General features: G+C 39.4%; 1 protein-coding gene across 1 annotated transcript in view; it reads right to left on the reverse strand.

Annotated features, from left to right (window-relative positions):
• Rttn (rotatin) overlaps positions 1 to 25176 on the reverse strand; it is a 165977-nt gene that overhangs the window by 69796 nt on the left and 71005 nt on the right. Inside the window, exons 26-30 of the mRNA XM_060376958.1 lie at positions 23847 to 23991; positions 18528 to 18682; positions 7900 to 8119; positions 2372 to 2500; positions 1567 to 1677 (exon numbers count right to left, since the gene is read on the reverse strand). Of these exons, the coding sequence (XP_060232941.1) occupies positions 1567 to 1677; positions 2372 to 2500; positions 7900 to 8119; positions 18528 to 18682; positions 23847 to 23991 (760 nt within the window). The remainder of the gene's footprint in view (positions 1 to 1566; positions 1678 to 2371; positions 2501 to 7899; positions 8120 to 18527; positions 18683 to 23846; positions 23992 to 25176) is intronic.

Genomic DNA, 25176 nt, shown 5'->3' on the forward strand with positions numbered 1-25176 from the left:
GGAGTAAAAGTGGTTCAACTGTGTTCAAATGTTAAATGTTTTGTGAGTAATGAAATTATACACATAGCTGAAAATATTTCTAAGCAAAGTGTATTAATTCCTCCTGAGTTCTTAAAGCAAAATGCAAAGGAATTAACAATACATTTGTAAAAATTTTTTTAAACAGACTTATAAGTGATTAAAAAATTCTGAGTTCTCTACGTACGAAATGAGAAGGCTTATTCTGGAAAGGCCACAGAGATATGGCTGAAAAACTGTTTCCTGAAGAGGTTGTGAATGCTGTTTAGACAGTTTAGCAGGAGGCAGAATGGAGATGAGAATGGATCAGCACAGACAATGTCAGTATGGAATGGCAGAAATACGTAAGTGAACCGCAATGCCTGGGAGATTGTGGGGCTTGAATTCCATGGCAAAACATGCTATTCTCCAGAGAGAAGAATGGTTCCAAATGTATTGAGATATTTAGGGCGGCCATGCCTACCCTAGGCATGGAGGCAAGGCCACAGCCCCAGTTTCTAAGGCTGTGGCTGCCTTTCTAGTTTCACTGGGCCAGGAAGGCCCAGTCCAGTGCCTCAAGGAAGGTGCTGCTATCCTTAACCACAACAGCACAGGTGGAGCCCAGAAAAGCAACCTTAAGCAGTCAGGCTACTCACTGAGCTGTAGGAAGCTGGGGGCTGAAAACCTTTCTCCAGCCTGCAGAGCCTGTAAGCCACAATATCGAGAGAAAGGGCTTGGGCTCTGAGTGCTACTGCAATTTGCTTCCTCAGCACGAACACCTGCACTGCAACCTCATTTCCTCCACTTCTATTTCTCCCTTTGGGATTAGAAGTGTGTATCCTATGACAACTCTACAATCAGGTCGAGACAAATAATTTCTGTCTTTCATAGCCTCCTAGGTGAGAACAAATTCTTTCCTCAGGATGAACTACATGAATTCTCATCTATTCCTGATTTAGATAATACTTACACAAGACATTGGACTTCAGAGTATAAAGTTGAGATTACAGTGAGTTAAATTTTGTTTTGGGGTTTTTAAATCTATTTACAGTGATTAACGTACTTACTTGAAAAGAGAAGTATGTGAATTTTAATGGAACAGAGTTAGACAGCTAAGCTAAAAGATGACCAATCTCAGTGAAGGCTTTAATTCTCAATGTAACCTGTTTGGAAATAGGGCTTCCTCAAGATAATTAAAATATAATGAACTCTTTAGCAATGAGGTCCTACCCCCAACCAGACTGGTGATTGCCTACACAAGTACAGTGAAAAGCCCTGTAGACACTCTGCAAAAAGACAGGAATCTGTAAGGGAGAATGAGAGTAGTGTCCAGAGTCTGGCTATGCTGGTACACAGACCTTGGATTTCCAGCCAACAAAACTATAAAGCAAAAACTCTCTTACAGCAATAACCCAGTCAACAGTGCTTCTTTATGACTGCCTGAGGGAAGACAGGGGTTAAATAAATCATAAGCTGCATCAACTACGATAACCCACAATGTGTATATATGTTCCGTTTCTTTTGCCTTTCAATCCAGACAAAACATTGTTAGAATTCTTATACACTAACCTCCGGGTCTCTGTCAACCCACAGGGGAATCAGCCAGGCCAACCCTTGCTGAGGAGGAGTGTGTTCTTCACTCTGACTACCCAAAGGCAAGAACCAAAGCGGCATCCACTCCTAGAATGAAACCAAGGACATGGTAATCCCATTAAGTTTACAGAGCTTAAAACAGGTCTAAATTTTTGAAGATCAAAAAGTAAAATTGCATCGTTGGTCAAATAATGCAAATAAAAATATTGGCTACCCTTAGAACAATTTTCAACAGAGGCTCCCATAATTTAGCCAAAAAAAATGTAGAGTTTTACTTAATGATTTCAACCAAAATAAATTTTTAAATAAATTCAGACACATATAACTTCCAACTTCCATGCTGTAACCCAAAACAATTATTGTCCTAAAGATTTTATTTTTGAGCCCAGAACTTGGGAGGCGCAGGCAGGAAGATCTTTGAATCCGAAGTTAGACTGGTCTACAAGGAGAATTCCAGGACAGGCAGGACTACACAGAGAAGCCCTATTTTTTGTGTGTAAGGCACATGTGTAAGTTTCCTGCAGAGGTCAGACAAGAGACTTGAATCCGCTGGCGGCAGCGCTATAGGCAGCTATAAACCAATCACTGTATGTACTGAGAACCAAACTCAGTTTCTCCGGAGGCGCAGCCAGCACTCTACACCACTGAACCGTCTCTCTAGCACCTGCCAAGTCAAAACTAACATTTTCATGTAGTGAGTTCCCATGCTTGAAGTGTATCAGACACAGCACACTCCTGTTCAAGAGACAGTTGAGATGATGGCAGCTTCTGCTTCTCTTACCGAGCGTGGTGCCTGGGCAATCATCTCATGGGATAAATGAAGCAAGCACAGAACTGTGCTCTTCGTAACACCTTTCCCCATGAAGGACATAGCATTTCCTCCCCGTTCCACATAAAAAGAAGTAATTACCTAAAAAGAAAATATAAGCAGTTTTATATTGGCTTTCCTTTTCAGGGTATAAAACAGTAAGTATCCCTAATTTCTCAACTTCATATGGAATAACAAGAAACCCAGAATTGCTAAAACAATCCTCTACAATAAAAGATCTTCTGGAGGTATCTCCATCCCTAATCTTAAGTTGTACTATAGAGCAACAGTTTTAAAAACTGCATGGTACTGGCATAGAAACAGAATGGTGGATCAATGGAACCGAACAGAAGACCCAGAAATAAACCCACACACTTATGGACACCTGATCTTTGACAAAGACACCAAAACCATTCAATGGAAAAAAGATAGCATCTTCAACAAATGGTGCTGTTCCAACTGGATGTCTACATGTAGAAAAATGAAAATAGATCCATACTTATCACCCTGCACAAAACTGAAGTCCAAGTGGATCAAAGACCTCAACATAAAACCAGACACATTAAATCGGCTTGAAAAAAAAGTGGGAAATACCCTAGAACTCATTGGTACAGGAGAAAACTTCCTGAACAGAACACCAACAGCACAGGCTCTAAGAGCAACAATCAATAAATGGGACCTCATGAAACTGAAAAGCTTCTGCAAAGCAAAGGACACCGTCATCAACACAAAGCAACCGCCTACAGATTGGGAAAGAATCTTCACCAACCCTTTATCTGACAGAGGACTCATATCCAGTATATATAAAGAACTAAACAAGCTGAAAAGCAGAAAACCAAGTAATCCACTTAAAAAATGGGGAACAGAGCTAAACAGAGAATTCTCTGTAGAGGAATACCAAATGGCAGAGAAGCACTTAAAGAAATGCTCAACCTCACTAGCCATTAGGGAAATGCAAATCAAAACAACCCTGAGATTTCACCTTACACCCATGAGAACGGCCAAGATCAAAAACTCAAGTGATAACACATGTTGGAGAGGTTATGGAGAAAGGGGAACCCTTCTCCACTGCTGGTGGGAATGTAAACTTGTACAACCACTTTGGAAATCAATCTGGCGTTTTCTCAGACAACTAGGAATAGCGCTTCCTCAAGATCCAGCCATACCACTCCTGGGCATATATCCAAAAGTACACAAAAAGGACATTTGCTCAACCATGTTTGTAGCAGCTTTATTTGTAATAGCCAGAAGCTGGAAACAACCCAGATGCCCCTCAACTGAAGAATGGATGCAGAAATCGTGGTACATCTACACAATGGAATATTACTCAGCAATGAAAAATAAGGAAATCATGAAATTTGCAGGTAAATGGTGGGATCTGGAAAGGATCATCCTGAGTGAGTTGTCCCAGAAGCAAAAAGACACACATGGTATATACTCACTCATATAGACATACAACATAGGACAAACCCACTAAAACCTGTGCATCTAAAGAAACTAAGCAAGAGAGAGGACCCTAACTAAAATGTCCAATCCCCATCCGGAAAGGCAAAGAAGATGGACATCAGAAGAAGAAAACAGGAAACAACCTAGGAACCTACCACAGAGGGCCTCTGAAAGCCTCTGCCCTTCAGACTATCAAAGCAGATGCTGAGCCTAATGGGCAACTGTTGGGCAGAGTGAATGGAATTTTAGGTAAGAACTGGGAAATAGTAAGAGCTGGAGAGGACAGGGTCTCCACAAGGAGAGCAACAGAACAAGAAAATTTGAACACAGGGAACTTCCCAGAGACTCATACTCCAACCAAGGACTATTCATGGAGATAACCCAGAACCCCTGCACAGATGTAGCCCAGGGCAGTTCAGAGTCCAATTGGGTTACATAGTAATGTGAAGAAGGACTGCCTCTGACATAATCTGATTGGCCTGCTCTTTGATCACCTCCCTCTGGGGGGGAGCAGCCTTACCAGGCCATAGTAGAGGACAATGCAGCCACTTTTGATGTGAACTGACAGACTAAGATCAGAAAGGAGAGGAGGACCTCTCCTATCAGTGGACTTGGGGAGTGGCATGCAAGCAGAGGGAGGAGGGAGGGTGGGATTGGGAGGAGAGGAGGGAGGGGCTTATGGGGGGATGCAGAATGAATAAAGTGTAATTAATGAAAAATTTTTTAAAAAAGGGAAAAAAATTATTTAAGAACCTTAAATGACTTTCAAAAGTGGAGGAAAACATGGAGTTAGTCAATTGGCATGGAGCAAGTCCAGCCACCATTGTTACTACCATCTCATTGGCGGCTGTTGGAGCTACCACCGGGGCATTAGCCATGAGTCATACTGGGCAGACTGCTCAGACCCTGAATAATCATTTAGCCAATGTAGCTCATGCCTTAGTTGTACATAAAGGAATTAATGCTCAACTAAAAGGAAGCTTGATGGTGTTCAATCAGAGGATTGACCTCGTGCAGGAGCAAATTGATACCCTATGGCAAATCGCTCAACTTGGCTGTCAATGAAAATATGCTGGACTTTGAGCCACTAGCATATAACATGAGAATTTTTCCTGTGCTGCAAATCTGTCTAAACAATTGTCGAGCTATATTTTAGGTAATTGGACTGGAGAATTCGATACTACGATGGAGCAGCTGAGAGTGGCCATTGTCACAGTAAATTCTACCAGAGTGGACGCAGGACTAGCCACAGGATTATCGCCATGGATTGCTGCAGCCATGAATCATCCGAAGGAATGGGCGGGCATGGGAGCGTTAGCAGGCCTTCTGGTGTTGGTCTCCTTGGTTTGCCTGTGGTATATATGCAAGATTAGAGTCTCACAACAGTGTGATGCAGCCATGATCATTCAGGCCTTTACAGCCATTGAAGCAGGACAGTCTCCCCAAGCATGGTTGGATACCATAAAAAGCTAAAATGTTACGCTCAGGATGCGAGGCTAAGCACTGCACTCAGGGTCAGCCGCTTTGGACCCAGAGAAGAGCATGTCTGATTGCATGCGGGTTGATGCCCCAGGTCCCGCCTCTGAGAAAAAGGTATCAGACGGGTCTGATGCTCTTTGGGTGGATGACACCTAAATGAACATCGGTACAAAGTCCCAATTTATTTCTAATATCAGAGATTAGACCTCCACTCTTGCCTGATGCGTCTAAAACAAAAAGGGGGAACTGTAGAGAGCTGCGGAATGCTATGCCTTAAAGATGGAGCTGGTTTCCGCCTTCCACTTTCCTGATGGTGAGTGCTCTCTGTCACGAACAATTCCACATTTGGCTAAGGCCGAGGATCTGGCTTGCTTCCATGTATGTGGACCTATCTGCATTGCCCACGTGGCACGCCTGGGTTGGCTACCCAGAGGCTATTTAAGCTGTGGGCTGGCTTTCCCCAGGGTCTGATGATTGTTCAAGGTTCCTGAATAAACTGCATTGAAAAAAAAAAAAAAAAAAGAAAGAAGGAAGGAAGGAAGGAAGGAAGGAAGGAAGGAAGGAAGGAAGGAAAGGAAAGACAGACCAGAGAAAGAGAAACAAAACAGAAAAGAGCACATAAAGAAGTGGGGAAAACTTGGGGGAGAGGCAGGTAGGCTCAAAAAAACTTGTATGAAGTCCTAAAGAATAAAAAGGATTGAAATCATAAAACCTAAATGAAATATACACAGATATAAAAAATAAAAAAGGCACCGTAATAAAAACAAAAAGCAAAAGCACCCGAAGCTTAGTTCATAACCAACTTCTCGTAGTGAACATGCACGAGAATCAGTTTCCTGACAGCCTGCAAAGATGCCTAGGTCTTCAAATGGCGGAGGAGTGGAGGCAACGTTGCTAGGACTTCCATCTGCTGGCAGGTGCTTAATGCAAGGCTGCCAGGACCCCACAGCATAGCTGTTCTTAGAGTACTCAAACAACCATATCTCAGCAAAATTAATTACGTCATACTCGAAATAGTGTGAGCCAGATAATGACTATGGAATATAACCAAGGCCATGCTTTTAATATGCTAAGAGACAAAAAGGCTTATTTAAGAAAAGCTGTGGCAGGGACAGAAATTGGTGAAGTTAAGACCATACCTCAAAACACTAGCAAATGGCACACTTTTTATAAACGTAGGTAAAAATTAAGAGGGGAAAAGAGTCAATTAAAGATGATGGTTCATTCCTTTGTAACAACTAACAAACATTAGATAATATAAGAAAATGGAGAAAAAATACAAAAATAAAAATAAAATGGAGAAAGGGTAATTAATATCTTGAATATAGGAACTATAGGTGCAGTAGACATTTAAGAGATGAATAATTCTTAGTGATTTTTGAAAATTTAGGTAAACAAAATTTTTAATTCTGGAAAAAATATAACTAAGACAAACACAAATGAATAATCTAATTATAGATCTACTAAACTTATAATCTTCCCAAATAGACTTCAGCCTGAACGACTTCATAAAAAAAAAAATCTATCAATAAGTGCAGAATTAAAGGCATTTGCTTATAAACTAAAAACATGAGTGCAGAGACAATAAATAAAAATTAAGTTTCCATAAATCAACAAGAATGGTAAAGTTTTTAAAATATATATAACATCCACATTTTCACCAAAGGCAATAATTTTCATAGCAATAGTATCCAAAGTTGGTCTTAACCAAACAAAATTTTAAAATTAAATGTAAAATATTGTTGTAGCACATAGACTATTATAAAAAATTAAAACTCCACCTATCAGCAACAAACAAATTTTCTAAGGATACTGTTGGAAGAAATAAATGCAAACAAATGATTTAAATTTCATATTTAAAAAAAGTCAGGTAACATTTTTGTAGACAGACACAGATAAAACAGTAAAACTGTCAATAATGAAAAAGGAAAGGATCCAAGCAGCCGAGATCCTTTGGGAGTGTAGCAAAAGGAATGTGACTGACGACACGCCAGAGGTGTCAGCGAGGCTTGGACAATCGCCAGAGGTGCCAGCGAGGCTTGGAGAGGTTTGGGCAATCATGTGGGTTTTAATTATATAATAACTCACTGGACTAGTGTTGAATTTTGTGTATTTTCTGGATAATTTAAATTTAAACAGGGCTGGTGAGATGGCCCGGCACATGAAAGTACTTGCCAGCAAGCCTGGTGAACTTGGCTTCCCCTCAGGACTCTGTGGAACAGGAGAGGAAACACTGCTGTAAGCTGTCTCTCACTGTCAGCCCTGTGCTGTGGCATGCACACCCCTCCCTTCACCTACCCCAGAGAAGTAAAACTAAAGCTTTGGCAGGCTAAAGTAAGGGAAAAAAAACCACGTCATAAAGAGACTAAGGATAAGCCTTAGTTTTTCTTCAAGATGTAAGGATGAGTATGACCTCACACATTTGTTTAAAAATTAAAACATTTTAACACTAAGTTTTTCATATACCATGCTATAATCTAAGTTAAATATAACAATATACACTGAATTTGTTCCTGGTATGGAAATAAAAAGCGATCAATAAACAGTTAAGTCTCAGAGTTGTCATTCTAACTTACCTCCAAGAGGCCCAACAAGTACTTGCCACAAATCTCGAGAGGCTGTGAAAGAGGAGAGTGTGCGCTCCACCCAGGGTAGGCTGTGAGGTGAGCCATGACTGCTAAGGTCCTCTCCAAGGAAGGCAAGCCATAGAAGTGAGGAGCGTCTGCGACTCTGAGGCACTGCAGCAGCTTCAGAGACAGCTGTGTTTGGAACACGTAGAACAGTTCCAAACATTGCCTATCACAGAAAGGAAAACCACATACGAAAGGCTCAAGGTGCTGTCTTAGCAGCTGAGGTGGATTCCGACAGTGCACTACATGAGCACTGCAAGAATTAGAGACGATAGTGGAAAATAGTCCCTCTCAAAATAAGACTTCTTTAAGGAAATAAAAAAAAAAAATCACCAGATTAGTCAAAAGAACTACAGGTAACAAGTACATTGAAAATCATATGTAAGTAGATGTTGGCACTGCCATCTCTAGTGAAGCCAAAGCTGAAATAAAAAAGTACCTATATCAAGTGACTTGAAATTGCATACATTAATACTATACTTAAATTATTCGCTGTCAAGAGAGTGTTTTTATTTCATTAAAATTCACTTTTCCCCTAAAAATCTAAACATAAGTCACAAAGTAAATGGTATCTAGGCATGAATTTAGAAATGTAATCCTTAAATAAAATGTTACCTAACAAACTACTAAATAAACCCGGATATCTTTTCAATACCACTATTTATAAGACTCTATAACTGACAATGACTCCATCATTACCTACTGCATCACATATACGTCTTCTAAGATCATTATTTTACATACCTCTCACTGGTTGGTTGTTGAAACACTGTAGAAGCACAAAGGACTCACACTAAAGTCAAAGGTTATTTATACAAGTTCAATTCCTTACCGATCAACCAAAGAGCAATCTACTACAATTTAAAATGTTCCCACCTTTTTTAATTCACACCTCCTTCGCTTCCTCCTCCTCTTGCCTCCCACATAACAACCACTCTGGGTAGTACAGATGATTATCCAACAAACTAGCAATATAATATCTACTGTTTTTCTCCAGTGAAAACCAAGTTTGCCTTGAGAATTTTTTATCTCTTCTTCCTAAGACACAACTATGCTACTGCACCTTTAAAATTGTTTCATGCTTTTCTTTATCCTGATTGCTTTTTATTGGTATAAAGGTTAAACTAACAACATAACATTAAGAAAAAATGAAGACACTGAAAAGTGAAGTACGCTAATGAACAATTCTTTTATTACAGAACCATCTTACACTTAAACTGATAGTTTAAAAGAATGTTTAAATAGCAGGTTGTTGTACCTGGTTTCTTCACAGTGGAGTAAATTCATACTTATGTGCTGTTTGCCAACCTAAAGCTAACATGTACCATTTTGGAACTTCCATATCTCACTGGAGAAAAATGGTAGATATCACATTTTTAATCTCTGGGGTAATAATCTGAACTACCCAGAGTGCTGGTTATGTGAGAGACAAAAGGAGGAGAAACAGAAGGAAGTGTGAATTAAAAAGGAAAAAAGTGGGAACATTTTGAGTTATAGTAGATTGCTTGTGGTTGATAGTGAACTTGTATAAATAACTTTTGGCTTTAGTGTGAGTTCTTTGTGCTTCTCTGTGTCTCTGTAGTACTGCTGACTACTTTTAAACAAAATAGCGTCAGTGTGGACCTGTGACTATATATCTATTTGCTCCCTTTATTAAATTGACAAGACCTTTTCAGAGCAGTGACTCTGCCCCTAAAGACATTGAGGCCTATGTGGTATGGCTGTGCGTTCTTCTGGCACACCTGCCCTGCTTCTTTCAACTGTTTTTACTGAAGTACAGCTCGGCATAAATGTCTGCTATTGCATTTTAAGGAAATAAATATATTCTGAAGCTTTAGTTAGAAAAAAGAGAGAAACACATTTATGCAAGAGTTTTTGCTACTGCTAGCTGATTAAAATGTATAAGAAGTGGACTTAAAACATACATCAGATTAAAAGCTCAAAAGAAAAGGCAGGGTGCTGAGATGCTTTAGCAGATAAATCAGGCACAAAGCAATCGATGCATAGACAGAGAAAGAAATTAAAAAAACTCACAAATAATATATATTTTAAACAAGAAATTCTGATACAACCAATGAGTCAAAGAAGTCACTGGAGAAATCAGAAAATACTTACAGACCAAAAAGTATCTGGTGCTTTCATAGAAAATTGGTAATAGCACTACCTCAAGACCCAGCTATACCACTCCTAGGTACCCCGAAAGATACAACAAGGGGTTGTATGCCCCACCATACAACAAGGACATCTGCTCAACTATGTTCATAGCAGCTTTATTTGCAATAGCCAGAGACTGGAAACAACTGATATGTCCTTCAATGGAGGAATGGAGGAATGGATACAGAAATTGTGGTACATTTACACAATGGAATAATACTCAATTAAAAACAAGGAAATCATGAAATTTGCAGGCAAACAGATGGAACTGGAAAAGCACACAGTATATACTCATTTATAAGTGGATATGAGACATGTAATATAGGATCGCCATGCTAAAATCTATAGACTTAAAGAAGCTAAACATCCTAGGGAGGATGCTTAAATCTCATTCAGAATGGCAAACAGGATAGACACCAGAAGCAGTTAAAGAGAGGAAACAGGATAGGAGCCTACTATAGAGGGTTCTCTGAAAGGTTCCACTCAACAGCGGATCAAATCAGATGCTGAGACTCACAGCCAAACTTTGGGCAGAGTGCAGGGAATCTTTTTTTCCATAATTTTATTTTTCTCATTAGTTACATTTTGTTAATTCTGTATCCCAGCTGTATCCCTCATTCCCTCCCCAATCCCACCCTCCCTCCCTCATCTCCTCCCTGCCCCTTTCCAAGTCCACTAGTAGGGGAGGACCTCCCCCTCTTTCATATGACTCCCTTTTTTCAGGTATTTTCAAGACTGGCTGCAAAGTCCTCCTCTGTGGCCTAACAGTACTGCTCCTCCCTTGGGAGGTGGGGAGGTCAAAGAGCCAGTCATTGAGTTCCTGTTAGTAATAGTCTTTGTTCCCCTTACTATGGGAAATCAATTGATTACTGAGCTATCACGGGTCACATCTGAGCAAAGGTTCTAGGTTTTATCCTCTCATGGACTTTGGTTGAGTGTCCATCTCAGAAAAGACCCTGTGCCCAGATACATTTGGTCCTTGTGGAGCTCCTATCTTTTCCACATCAAACTCCCCTTCTTTCATATGATTCAAAGTGCAGGGAATCTTATAGAAGAAGTGGGAGATAGAAAGACTTGGAGGGGACAGGAGCCCACAAGGAGACCAACAAAGCTAAAAAATCTGAGACCATTGGGTCCTGCAGAGACTGATGCACCAACCAAGGACCATGCATGGAGAGTACCTAGACCCCCTGCTCAGATGTAGACTATCAGTCTCCATGTGGATTCCCTAGTAAGAGGACCAGGGGCTGTCTCTGTCATAAACTTGATTGTTTGTTCTTTGATCACTTCCCCATGGTAAGGTGGCCTTACTAAGTCACAGAGGAAGTGGGTCCAGGCAGTCCAGATGAGACTTGATAAGCTAGGGTCAGATGGCAAGGAGGAGGGTGAGACCAGGAGAAGATAAGGGAGAGAGCTACAATCAAGATATAAAATGAATATATTGTAAAAATATTTTAAAAATTAAAGCTGAGAATTCTGATAATGTGAGGACACAACAAAGAAAGATAATCTAATTAAAATTAAATTCTTAGAAATATGTAAACTATAAAAGAGTAAAGAAGAAATAGCAATTTCTATCAAACTTTTAATAACATTCTTCACAGACAGGAAAAAAAAACCCTCCTAAAATTCACAAGTAAACAAAATACCCCAAATAACTAAGGCATTCTTTTTTTATATTTAATTTTATTTATATATTTATTATAATTTATTCACTTTGTATTCCAGGTGCAGTCCCCTCACTTGTCTCCTCCCAGTCCCATCTAGCCTCCCTCTTCTCCCGCTACGCCCTTTCCCTAGTCCCCTGATAGAAGAGGAGGAGATCCTCCCCTATCTGACCCTAGCCTATCAGGTCTCATCAAGGCTGGCTGCATCATCTTCCTCTGTGGCCTGACAAAGCTACACCCCTTAGGGGGAGGGGATCATAGAGCCTGCCACAGATTTCACGTCAGAGACAGCCCCTGTACCCCTTATTAGGGCACCCTCTTGGTAACTGAGCAGCAAATGGGCATCCTTTGAACAGAGGGTCTAGGTTCTCTCCATGCATGGTCCTTAGTTGGAGTACTGGTATCTGCAGGACCCCCTGGGCCCAGGTATTGTGGCTCTGTTGTTCTTGTGGAGCTCCTGTCCCCTCCAGAGCTTTCTATCTCCCTCTTCTTTTGTAAGGATTCTGGTACTTGCCCAAAGTTTGGCTACGAGTCTCAGTATCTCCTTCAATACCCTGGTAGATAGAATCTCTGAGGCCTTCTGTGGAAGGCTCCTTCCTGTTCCTTGTCTTCTCCTACTTCCAATGTCTATCCTGTTTGCCCTTCTGAAGAGGATTAGGCATCTTCTCTAGGGTCTTCCTTGTTGCTAGCTTCTTTAGGGCTATAGATGTTAGTAAATTTATCCTATATTATATGGCTAATATCACTAATAAGTGAGTATATATCATTTGTGTCTTTATGCTTTTAGGTTACCTCACTCAAGCCTTGATCTCACTGGCACAGAAGACAACTTCCTGAACAGAACACCACCAGCACAGGCAAAATCAACAATCAATAAATGGGACCTCATGTAACTGAAAATCCTCTGTAAAGCAAAAGACACTGCCATCAGAACAAAACGACAGCCTACAGACTGAGAAAGGATCTTCACCAACCCTACATCTGACAGAGGGCTAATATCTAGAATATATAAAGAATTGAAGAAGTTAAAAAACAAATCAAGTAATTCAATTAAAAAACAGGGTACAAAGCTAATCAGAGAATTTTCTGTAGAGGAATATCGAATGGCAGAGAAACACTTAAATGCTCAACATCTTTGGTCATCAGGGAAATGAAAATCAAAATGACCCTGAGATTTCACCTTATACCTATCAAAATGGCTAAGATCAAAAACTCAAGGGATGATGCATGCTGGAGAGGATGTGGAGAAAGGGGAACCCTCCTCCACTGCTGGCAGGAATGTAAACTTGTGCAACCACTTTAGAAATTAATCTGGCGCTTCCTCAGACAATTAGGAATAGTGCTTCCTCAAGATCCAGCTAAGGCATTCTTTAAACAAAAGTATAATAACATAGTGCCTGACTCCCAACTCTGTACAGTGCCACAAAGAAATACAAACAAAACCAAACAAAAGCCAGGATGGTACTGGTGTAAAAGCAGACGTGGGCCAATGGACTACAGGTTGCAGAAAGAGTTCAAGCAGCTACACCAACTTACTCTTCACAAAGGAGCCAAAATCTAACTGGGTAAGACAGGGCTCTTTTTAATTTTTATTTTTTTTATTCTAATTACAGTTTATTCGCTTTTTTTTCCAGCTGTAGCCCCCTCTCTTGATCCCTCCCAATCCAACCCTCCCTCATCTCCTCTTGTGCCTCTTTCCAAGTCCACTGAGAGGGGAGGTCCTCTTCCCCTTCCCTCTGACCCTAGTCTACCAGGTCTCATCAGTACTGACTGCATTGTCTTCCTCTGTGGCCTGGTAAGGCTGCTCCCCCTTAGGGAGAGGTGATGAAAGAGCCAGCCACTGAGTTCATGTCAGAGACAGTCCCTGATCCCCTTACTAGATAACCCACTTGGACACGGAGCTGTCATAGGCTACATCTGAGCAGGCGTTCTAGGTTATCTCCATGAATGGTCCTTGGTTGAAGTATCAGTCTCAGAAAAGACAGAGCTCTTTAAAAGTGCTGGCGATACAAGATTTCCACATTATATGAATAAAACCAGATCCATTTCTCTCACTTTGTACAAAATCTATTCCAAATGAATAATGTATCTTAATTGTAAAAGCTGAAACTTTGAAATTGATAGAGGAAAACACAGGAAAATATTTCAACCATTCTGATTGCATGAGATGAAATCTCAAAGTAGATCATTTGCTCAATAAAAACAAGAGTGAAAACTGACAAAATGGAACTGACTGGGGAGAGGGTAACAGGGGTAAGGATCAGGTGTGGGCAGAGTTGGGGGACAGGAAAAGGACCTGGAGAGAGAGAGCAGAAATTTGGGGCGGAAGCATTTGTGGGACAGAGGAGGCTCCAGGGAGCCTATGGTGGTGAACCTAGCAGAGACTCCTAGCAACAGGAGATTAAGGAGCTTCAAGTCACCACCTCATGTAGCCAGGTGGGACTTCCAGCAGAAGGAGGGGTATACCAACTCCTCCACAAAACCTTTGACCCAAAATTTGTCCTGCCTATAAGAAATGTACGGATAAAATGAAGTAGAGATTAAGGGCATGGGGAAAAAAAAAATGACTAGCAACTTGAGACCCAGCCCATGGGAGAGAGCCAGCTCCTGACACTATTAATGATGCTATGATATGCTTACAGACAGGAGTCTAGCACAACTGTCTTCTGACGAGCTTTACCCAGCAGCTGATGGAAAGAGATGCAGAGACCCAAAGCCAAACAATAGGTGGAGCTGAGGAGATTCTGTGGAAGAGTAGGAGGAGAAAATAGAGGAAGCCAGAGGGGACAAGGACACCACAAGAAGACCTACAGAGTAAACTAACTTGGGGCCATGGGGGCACAGGAAGACTGAACCACAAACCAAAGAGCATGCATGGGCTTGACCTAGACCCACTACACATATGTAACAGATGTGCAGCTTGATCATCATGGGGGTCCATCTCTGACTCTGTTGCCTGCCTCTGTACACCTTTGCCCTAGCTGGGCTGCCTTGTCATGCCTCAGTGCTCCCACTGAGCACTGAAGAGCTTGGTACTGCTATAAGTTGAGGTGCCAGGATGGGTTGGTACCCGTTAGGGGCCTCCCCGTCCCTGAGAAGGAGGAGAGGGGAGAATGGAGGGAGAATGGAGGGAGAAGGGCCTGAGAGTGCGACTGGGAGGAGCACAAAGACACACCTGGCATATATTCACGTATAAGTGGACACTAGTCATATAATATAGGGATAATCATACTAAAATCTGTATGCCTAAGGAAGCTAATTAAGGAGGACCCAGGTAAGATGCTCAATCTTCATTCAGAAAGGCAAATGAGATGGACTTCAGAAGAGAAAGAAAACAGTTAATAGGACAGGAGCCTATCACAGAGAGCCTCTGAAAGACTCAACCCAGCAGTCTATCAAAGCAGATGCTAAGACTCATAACCAAACTTTGGGCAGAGTGCAAGGAACCTTATGAAAGAAGGAAGAGATATCTTACTATCCTGGAGAGGACAGGAGCTCCACAAGTAAAGCAACAGACCAAAAAATCTGGGCACAGGGGTCTTTTCTGAGACTGACACTCAACCAAGGACCATGCATGGAGATAACTTAGAACCCCTGCTCAGATGTAGCCTACGGCAGCTCAGTGTCCAAGTGGGATGCCCTAGTAAGGGGATCAGGGACTGTCTCTGACATGAACCCAGTGGCTGGCTCTTTGATCACCTCTACCTGAATGGGGAGTAGACTTACCAGTCTACAGAGGAAGAGAGTGAAGCCAGTCATGATGACACCTGATAGACTAGGGTCAGACAGAAAGGGAGGAGGACGTCCCCTATCATTGGACTGGGGAGGGACATAGGAGAAGAAAAGGAAGGAAAGGTGGGATTAGGAGGGGATCAGGGAGGGTGCTATAGCAGGGATACAAAGTGAATAAACTGTAATTAATAAAAATAAAATTAAAACTCATTTAAGTCAGACAAAAAATTGATCTTTTATTTGCACAAGGCATAATGTGTAGAAACTATTTAAACTAATACATACATTTATTAAAATTATAGTACATTATAAAATTATTGTACATGCAAAACTCTGGTTTCTCAAAGTAGAAAAAGTTAAAGGGGAAATTGAACAAATAATCATGTTCTATATAAAAAGAAATATATCAGAAATAAATTTAAACAAGACTATACAAAGCCTATATACAGAAAATATTCTAAACTTAGAAAGTAGTGAAAGTTGCACAATATCTAAAGACATTAAAATCATTTAAATGTGCACTCTAACTTTATATTGTATCACATTGCTGTGATGTGTTTGTCGTGAGTTTGGTGTGTGTGTGTGTGTGTGTGTGTGTGTAATGAGTTTGGTGTATATCTGGTGTGTATAGTGTGCTTGGTGTGATTGTATCTGTGTGGTGTGTTTGGCATGTCTGTGTGTATACTCTGTTATGTTTGGGTATCAGCACATGCATACCATAGCATGCCTATGTTGCTCAGTGGACAAATTTCAGTTCTCTTCTTCTACCATGGAAACCAGGGATCAAAGTCAGGTTGTCAGGTTTAGATAACTGATCACTTTTCTTTAGAAGCCATCTTGAAGACTCAAATGTATACCTTATATAAAATATATGTTAACTTAAATATATTTTAACTTCTAGTTTAATTTTTAATCTTTTAAAAATTCAAAATTATATAGATTTGAATATCATACATATAAAAATAATCATAGTCATAAAATGGGTATAATTGCTCTGATAAGTACCGAGGGACTTAAGAAAGGATAGACCTTTAGGTAAAAAAAAAATCCACTGTGTGTGCGCATACATGGATAGAGATGTAGAGTGAACATATACCTTGAGATGTAGAATGTACACATGATCTGATGTAAAAGGCACACATGATTGAGATGTAGGATATACATATGATCTGGATGTAGGAGGCACACATGATCTGAGGTATAGGGGTCACACATGATCTGAGATTAGGAGGCACAAGTGATCTGAGATTAGGAGGCACAAGTGATCTGAGATGTAGGAGGCACACATGATCTGATGTAGAATGTACACATGACCTGATGTAGGATGTACACATGACCTGATGTAGGATGTACACATGATTTGATGTAGGAGGCACACAGGGCTTCAGAAAGAGTTTAGATTAGTTTAGTTTTAAACTGATTCCTTGCTCATAATTTTCTCCTGAGACAGTAAAAGAAACTAGTATTTTTATTTCCTGATGCATGTGACAGAAATGTGAATGTTCCCCTTCTTTTTCATCTTGCAGATATAACAAGAAAAATTCCTTGCTGTATAGAAAGTGGAGGAAGTGGATTGCCTGGAGTCCAGGGAGTTTCAGACTAGCCTAGACAGTGGGCTAGGTCTCCAAATCAATGATGATATTCTCTGACCTACTCTTGCCTGACAGTAGATCATATATCACAAAACTCCTCTTTCTAAAGCTCATAGCCCACAGGGAAGAATACTTCATAGAAAGGCTAAGAATACTGTAACATATTTGCTCTGCTAGGTTTCCTAGTTAGTCATTAGCAATCATACGTATCAAGTCTCAACAAAAACCCAACAGACTAGGTTTGAAGAGCTTCTGAATAGCTAAGCACCCAAAGAAGGCATGGAAACTGCACGCTACCCTCCTCCAGTCCTCCTTGTGCATCCCTCAATCCATGTTTTCTCATAACCTTTTAATAAACCAGAAAATATAAGCAAACTATATCCACATGTTCTATGAGCCACTCATATTAATTAATAAATCCCTTTAGCAGATTGCCACTACTCTAGGTAACAGCTGGTCTGCCCGAACACAGAACAACTTGAATCTGCCAATAAGCCTACAACCTGAGGCAGATGGAATTTCTGGGTAGACTGTGTCATATTAAGCTGAATTAAACAAACCTGTTGGTATAATGTTCTTTTGGAATGTATACACTTTACCCTTGTTCATTCAAATGCTAATTTCTATCCCCCACTCTCTGGTTTCAACCTGAGCATTGCATTATGATACTTATTCTAAGTATCACCTGTCTCAACTTTGTGTGAACATGCCAAAATAAAGCAAATCAGCCACAATGTTGAGCAATGGAAAGGAAGCAGGAAGAGAGGGAGGAGCCAGAAGACAGGAAGGTGTGGGAAGCAGAGGAGGAGAGGAGGGCAGGAGAGAGCTGGAAGAGCAGAGCTGGAGGAGAGGTCTTGGAACGATGTGGAGAATGAACCGGACCTAAGATTTCTCAAAAAGCAAGTATAATAGATAAAATCTGAATGTTAGGAAACTATGAGGGCTTGGAGGTTTAGGATAGAGTAACTATTGCCAGCATTGTGTTCTAGGTTAATTAAATAAATCCTAGTCTCTGTGTAGTGATTTGGTTATACAGCTGTTTAGGATTAACAGAAGTTTTAATAAAAGATAAACCAATAGTAAATATTGTCACCTACAACACAAACCCAACTGTTATTCACTATTGTTTCCTGGGAAGGAGAAAAGCCACATCTAAGAGTCAAAAGTTCTCTGTATTGACCACTGTGTGAGAACAGAGGAAAATTACTTTATTTTTCCTCCGACAAATATGTATTCATGTTTTAGTATACTTAAGATCGAAAAGATACAACCAGGTTCCACGAGGAACACAGACAGATTGAGCTTCTCTGAAAAACAGGTTTTACCTCTTAATCTGAAGAACTAAGAAGTCAACCTTTGGTAATCAAAGAAAAGTATGCTTTATGTAACGCACCCAAGAAGTGAACAACTCGACTCAAATGGAACATACCTGTCAGTTACCGCCATGAAAGCCAGTAACAAGGAATTGAGAAGAGCCATCAGTTCTTTCTGGAGCTGCTGTCTAACAGCAGTCCGCACATCATCTGTTTCTCCCCGTGCTTGTGACTCGGTCAGAACCAGCAGGTCTAATAGTGGGCTTGGATTCTAAAACATAAACATGTTTAAAAGATACTTATTCTCTGACATGTGCTGCTTTCTATAAAAGTTTTTTGTTGCTGCCTTTCTATCTAACTAGTAAAATTGGTAGCTCTGAGCTTTAACTGCACTCATAAAGACATTATAAATTTAACACAGTCTTAATTTATTATATCAACAAGAAGAAAGTGCATCCATCACGAAGGACTGAAGGAAGGAAAATGCAATGAGAAATCTGGAAGGGAAGAACACTCAGTTCCATACTCTGACTGTGTCTACAACTAGAAATATAAACAGAATTAGATCATGTGGTTTACACAAAACTGGCACTAAGTGAAAGATCCACTACTCAAACATCTGCCTTGCTTACTCTGATTACCATTTTTCTTTATACCTCATTTTAATATGACTGTTCCTCGACCATAAAGGATACTCAATGATTTATGGTTTTCCTGAGCTACAACAAAGTGTGTGCATTCCTCTGATTACGACTTTCTTACAACAGAAAGTTGTAAGCCATGAGATTACTAAGACAATCCATTGTAATATTTTTAAACCTACTAACATACAGCCACATTATGCTACCCCCACAAAAAAAGTAATGATGTATATAACGAAGTCGGATGTGAAAAGTCTACCATATACAAGCCAATGTTGAGGGTTATTACTGCTATAATATTTGACAATATGATAGGTTAAAAAGTGAAGCAAACTTCTATCTTGTAAAATTTGTCCTGTCTGCCAACTAAAAAACTGCAGCTGCAGGTATTCAAATAGATTATTTCTAACAACCCTGTAAGGCTGTTATACGGCGTTGGCAGTTCTGATAGACACATTGTACATTAATCATTTTGGTGTCACAGAGATTATGATAAGGAGGGGAAAAGACAAGATTTCACTTAACTTTCCGAGTAACTAGAAGATTTCTGTTTCCACATCTGCCTTACAGATGGGCACTCAGATAGAGAAAGTGGGTAAATGCTACAAATGAGAGTAAGAGGGCCTCACGCTGCAAATCCAATCAATTACTCCAGGCTCAGCACTGTGCCACAGCACTAGGGAACACAACAGCACAGGAGGGAGCCAAATCTAAACGTAGCTACTGCTTTTATTAAGTCCTCCATGTAAAGAACACAGCTTATTTGAATTTAACCATTCATAAATCAGAATTATATAAAATTAAAAAAAGGACACAACTTAAAAATGCCTACATTGCATTTAGTAAAAAGTAATAAAGAAATTCTTCAAATCATTTACATCATAAAGTATACTGAGAATATGTTAATCAGATATGTAAATCTAAAAATATCAGTGGAAACTTTGGGAAAGACCCGGGGAAGACCGTCTTGGTTTTAATTTAAATTACTATGCTTTATATCTAAGAGTACTTTTGTCAAGCTTTTTATTTTATCTTAATAAAAAAATACCTATGGGAAAAATAAAATTACCTAAAACATAGCTGACAAATCCATTTCTCTCCCATTAATGAATAAAATAATTAGGACACACAGGTTGTTTTTTAAAATATATATTTTCTATAGTATTCATAGCCCAAAGGGTAACCTCATATGCCAAATGTCTCTCACAAACAGTGATAGAATGACCAAACTATTCAGACTAAGATTCTTAAATATATATGCTTAACTATTAGGAAACATGTATTCTGATATGCAAGTAAATATTAAACAGAAACTAATGATTGTCATACCGATATTAAGTATTTATCTAAAAGTAAGTTTTGCCCAAAGACTCTCAGTCCTTAACAGCAAGCCGGTTCTGCAGGTAGGTGCTGAGAATTTCTCCCTTTGTATATTCAATGCACTTGCTAACATTCAGATCCAGTGAGCTGTAACTGGATTTCTACAACACGAGACAAACACAAGAGGAAACTGGGATGATGGCTCTGCTAATGTCCCCAGGTAGGACTCTTTCACACCCCAAGCTTTTGTCTTTTCATATTAGCATTCGTCATTTTAAACTACTTGAGCCTTCATTTTGTCTGACCTCAAAAAATGAAAAAAAAAAAAAAAACCACAAAAAACATTTGTACAGTGATGGCTCATTTTCCTTGTGTGCCACACTCATCTTGTGCACCTAACTTGACACCCATCAGCAGTCTGTGATGGAAGGTTGTGCAATGCTTTCAGCAAGCTATGGCACCAGGGCATGTTATGGGAAAGTCAACAACAAAAATAACGTAGTTCTGAGTAGCCTTCCAAAACAAAGAAAAAGTACAGCTCTGCTTTTATAAGTTAACATTTAAAAAATCATTATGATAACAATCTGAATCAGCTGTTATTAGCTAATTCTATATTAACAAAATAGCATTACATTAAAATACAGAGGAGTAAGGTAATAGATTCCCAACAATATGTTCCTTATAATAAAGTGGCAATAAGCCCAAGACAAAAATTTCAAAGGAGGAAAGTTCCTAGTCTACCCCCTGAAAATTAATGGACTTGCCTTTTGCTTAGTGTTCTTTGGTCAGATAAGCATTTGTATCAGTCAAACAATAAATGACAAACCATAACAAAAGTATTTGTAATTCATATCACACATAAAAGACTAATCTCCCTAATTTATAATGAGTTCCTCTATGAATGAGTAAAAGGAAGGAAGGAAGGAAGGAAGGGAGGGAGGGAGGAAGGGAGGGAGGAAGGGAGGCAGGCAATTGTGGAATAGAACCAGCAGGAAATCAAGAAACAATTCATAGAAAATGAAAAGAAATCCTCAAGTTTATAAACATCTCCACCTCACTAAGCATAAGTTATTTACAGAACAACACCAACAAAAAAGAGCCTCACAAATATATACACACACACTCACAACATTTCCACATAGCACAGAACAACTGTAGACAATTAGTTTATAAATATATTTGCACATGTATTCTTGAACATACTTTATAGTGGCAATTTTATTATTGGTAAGCAAATTATGAAATGAAAGTTATATGTGATTTTTGAATTAATAAATGTCCATGGACAGTATTATGATAGATGCTGGCATTTTATTATGAGTAAAACAGTCTGTTTTCACTAGTTTACATTAAAGAAGATAATAAAAACTTAAGTTGTATACAAACATTCCTGTCAATTAGAATTTCCCAGTTTTGAAAATACAGAACTTGGTATTCTTGTAAACTTGCAAATATGTCAAGACCTTATAAGGTCTACCATCTTCAATAACAGGGCAGACCCTTTCTAATTCCTGTACATTTACTCTCAGTCTTGAAAAGATTTATCTTTACCAAGTCTGTAGAAATAAACATGTAGATGAACAAACCCGTGGGCACTACTTGTCAAGCTAGCCTTTAGTGCTCTTAGCAGGCATCTCAGAGACATTCCGCTAAATGTAAGACTAGTAAAGTCTGGACAGACAGACCCTCTAGTAACCCCACAGCACAGACTGGGTGCCGCTCAGCCAGTTCTTTCCATCTGTAGCTTTCCTTCAGGCTTCATTACAGTGGTGGTTTGAATAAGAATGACCCCCAAAGACTCATTGATTTGAATGCTTAGTCATCAGAGAGAGGCACGACTTGAGAAGAATTAGGAGGTATGGCCTTGTTGGAGTAGATGTGGCCTTGTTGTAGAAAGTGTGTCACTGAGGATGGGCTCTGAAGTATCAAAAACCTAAGCCAAGCCCAGTCACTCTCTTGTCTTCCTGCTTGAGGATCTAGATGTAGAACCCTCAACTACCTCCAGCACCATGATGTCTGCTTGAATGCAGTATGCTCCCCACCATACGACAATAGACTAACCCTCTGAAACCGTAAGGAAGCCCGATTAAGGCTTTTCTCTGTAAGCGTAATGTAGTCACGGTGTTTCTTCACAAAGATAGCAAACTGACTATGTCAATTACCTACCTCTGACATTCCTTTTTACTTTCCACAAAACAACACTACTGCTGAAGACATCAAATACTTATGTCATAGAACATGGAGAAACAGAGCTGGTCAGCTCAACTAGAAGCTTCACCCCTTCTGTCTAGTATTCAAAGTTCTGGAAGGTGCTATAAGAAAAGTAATAATCTCAGCCAGCTATGAATCCTCCAAGTTACAATAGCTACCTGCCTGTAAGATATACCCACTGGTACAATAGTGGCACAGTATTATGGGAGTAACCAACAACTTAAAAAAACTGGATTAAAGGCCTGTTTTATGAAATGGAATCCATACATGACACTAGATTGATCATGTGCTCTATGAAAGCAATAAAATGATTTCTAATGGCATATTGTTATAGCCAGAGACCAGTACATCCATACAGCTCTCATCAAAGAAGCTTGTTACAGTAGATGGTAATGAACACTGAGAGCCACAACTGGACAATGCATAGAAGTAAAAGACTCTGGAGCACACAGCTCTAAATGTGATGTTATATCATACCCCTCCCCTCAAGTGAGCAGGGATCTATGCAGAAGAGAAGACAGGAAGTTGTAAAAGCCAGAAGTGGTAGAAGACTTCACAAAAACAATGTTTCCTAGACAACAGGGATGATGTATATGTGAGCCCAAAAAGACTGTGACAGCATGCACAAGACCTGTACAAGTTCAAGATAGTCAACATCCCAGCAGTGGGAAGTAGGCACAAGGTCTCACCCCTATCCAGAAACTATCTGCAGTTGTTTGCTGCTGGAAAGAAGGGAAAGAACGTTTTTGCATCAGAAAGACACCAGCTGTATTACCCATAGTCCAAGGCATTCCATGCTCAGAATAGTGGATAACACAAACAAGAGTGTGGTTTTTTTGGTGTTTTGTGCTTTTTCAGAGACAGAAAAATATGAAATTGGGAGGGTAAAGATGTGTGGAAAACCTAAGAGAGATAATGAGAAGGGAAAATATGATAAAATGCATGTATGAAATTCTAAAAATACATAGAAAAATTTTAAAAATCCATTAACAATTAAAAAGTTAAAAATGTAGCAAAAAGCTCACAAATAGAACCAGATCAATTAAACACCAAGATTCAAGACCCCACTTATTCTATGGAATGTCCATTAAATAAACAATGTCAATCATATCAGGAAGGCCACACCGCAAGGAGCATTCACTACATGGTAAGAATTATTTTATTTAGAATATGATATGTAAGCATTATCCTTTCCAATATATGTGATTTTTCCAAGTAAATTCCTTCCCCAACCAAAAACTCCAATTTTTTTAATATACTTACATGCCTAAGAAGTAACTCTAGAATCCAGTTTAAAAGTTCTATTGATGTTTTTTTTCTTTGCTCCTTTATTAACTTATTCAAAAAATGTATGATATCTATTAGCAGTTTCTCATCTTCAGTGCAAGCAGGAAGTACTTGTAAAAACCTATATTTAAAAAAAAGATATTAATCATTTCTAGCTCTTCAAAATGCACAGCACACATCACTGTTCATCAAGTATGTACAGTCAACAAAAGTACACTATTTTCTATGATCAGATTCTAGATGCTATGAGATACACAGGTGAAAGAAACATGGCATTTGCCTCTCATGACCTCAGCCATTGTGGAGAAAGCCCGTGACGAAGTTGATGAGTGAATTAAAAAAAAAAAAAAAAAGGAAGTGACAAATAAGTTACTAAAAGAAAATATGAAGTCGACTGCACTTTGCAGTAAAATACTTGCCTCCCATGTATAGAGCTCTAAGCTCACCCAGTACTGTCAAAAATAAAAATAGTAACCTCAAGAAAAGTACCAAAACATTCCCTTATTTTCAAGCAGGCAGTTGTCAAGCTTCAGAAATCAAAATTTCGATTTCAAATATAAGTCTGACCAATTAGGAAAATCAGAAATCATGGTGGCAAAGTTAACAGGGAGGAAGAGAGGGAAGAAGGAAGGAAGGATAGAAGGGAGGAAAGGAGGAGGGGGAGGGAGGGAGGAAGAGAGACAGAGAGAAACTATTGCAAAGAAGTTACTAGATTTCACAACAGGCTAAAGGAGGCTTATGAAGAATCACTTAAGTTCAGAATTATAGAAGCCAAAGCAACTTTCTGAGATTCTTAAACCAACACTGGTGTAAGAGAGATAAGGTCGTTAACAAGGAAATTTGGGGGGGGGGGAGAAAGCTTGAAAACTCATTTTTAAACAGACAGTCAGGAAGAGAGATGAGATTCAACAGCACTGGAAATGGCTTATTTAAAAACACCCAAAAGAGCATTATCAAAATGTTGATGTAGTAATAATAACAAGAATTGTATCTACTACACACTGGCCTTTTGCCTTTAAAAACTAGTTTCTAAAAACTAGCTACCTCTATTTTTAAAACAAGAAAGTTCGGACAAAGATTGGGTAGTTTGTTCATGATCACATGGCTACTAAGTATTAAAACATAAATGCCAATGCAAGCAGTCCAACACATAGTTGTGATATCTCTTGCTCTACTCTGATGACTGCTACATGATACCTTTTCATTTAAAATCTCCACTTTGCAAAATGGCATTTAAAGTTAAGAAGACATCAAATATTGTTTTAAAGGAATGCAGATTAGAAAATTATTTTTAAAGCGAGAATGA

Source organism: Meriones unguiculatus, chromosome 2 (genome assembly GCF_030254825.1).
Source record: "Meriones unguiculatus strain TT.TT164.6M chromosome 2, Bangor_MerUng_6.1, whole genome shotgun sequence".
Taxonomy (NCBI): domain Eukaryota; kingdom Metazoa; phylum Chordata; class Mammalia; order Rodentia; family Muridae; genus Meriones; species Meriones unguiculatus.